A 343-nucleotide genomic window follows, 5' to 3' on the forward strand; every position below is an offset into this window, starting at 1 on the left:
GGGAGGCACCAGCTGCTGCAGGATTGCCTCGGGCTCCAACTGCTCCCAGGGCAGCCGCAAAGGCCTGCAGCAGGGAGCGGGGGCTGGGGTGCCCTGTCACATGCCCCCGGGCTGGGACTGGGCTTACTTTTGCCTGTCCTTGGCAGGGACATTGGGAAGCGCCTGGAGGTACGGCGGAAGGTGGACGCCTGCCTGGGGAAAGCCAACTACATCAGCCGGCTGGAGCACGCGCAGGCCAGGCTGACGCTATCCTACAACAGGCGGGGGGACTTGGCCATCCACCTCGTCAGTCCCATGGGCACCCGCTCCACCCTGCTGGCTGCCACGGAGGTGCGGGGCTGAG

The 343-nt window shown here is 67.9% G+C and overlaps 1 protein-coding gene across 1 annotated transcript in view; it reads left to right on the plus strand.

Moving 5' to 3' along the window:
* Nucleotides 1-146: 146 nt before the first annotated feature.
* The window catches only part of LOC104619870 (furin-like), a gene marked incomplete at both ends in the record, with an annotated part of 1,783 nt that continues 1,586 nt past the window's right edge, over nt 147-343 (plus strand). The window contains one exon of the mRNA XM_010285908.1: nt 147-322. Coding sequence (XP_010284210.1) covers nt 147-322 — 176 coding nt within the window. The remainder of the gene's footprint in view (nt 323-343) is intronic.

Source organism: Phaethon lepturus, unplaced genomic scaffold (genome assembly GCF_000687285.1).
Source record: "Phaethon lepturus isolate BGI_N335 unplaced genomic scaffold, ASM68728v1 scaffold49630, whole genome shotgun sequence".
NCBI lineage: Eukaryota > Metazoa > Chordata > Aves > Phaethontiformes > Phaethontidae > Phaethon > Phaethon lepturus.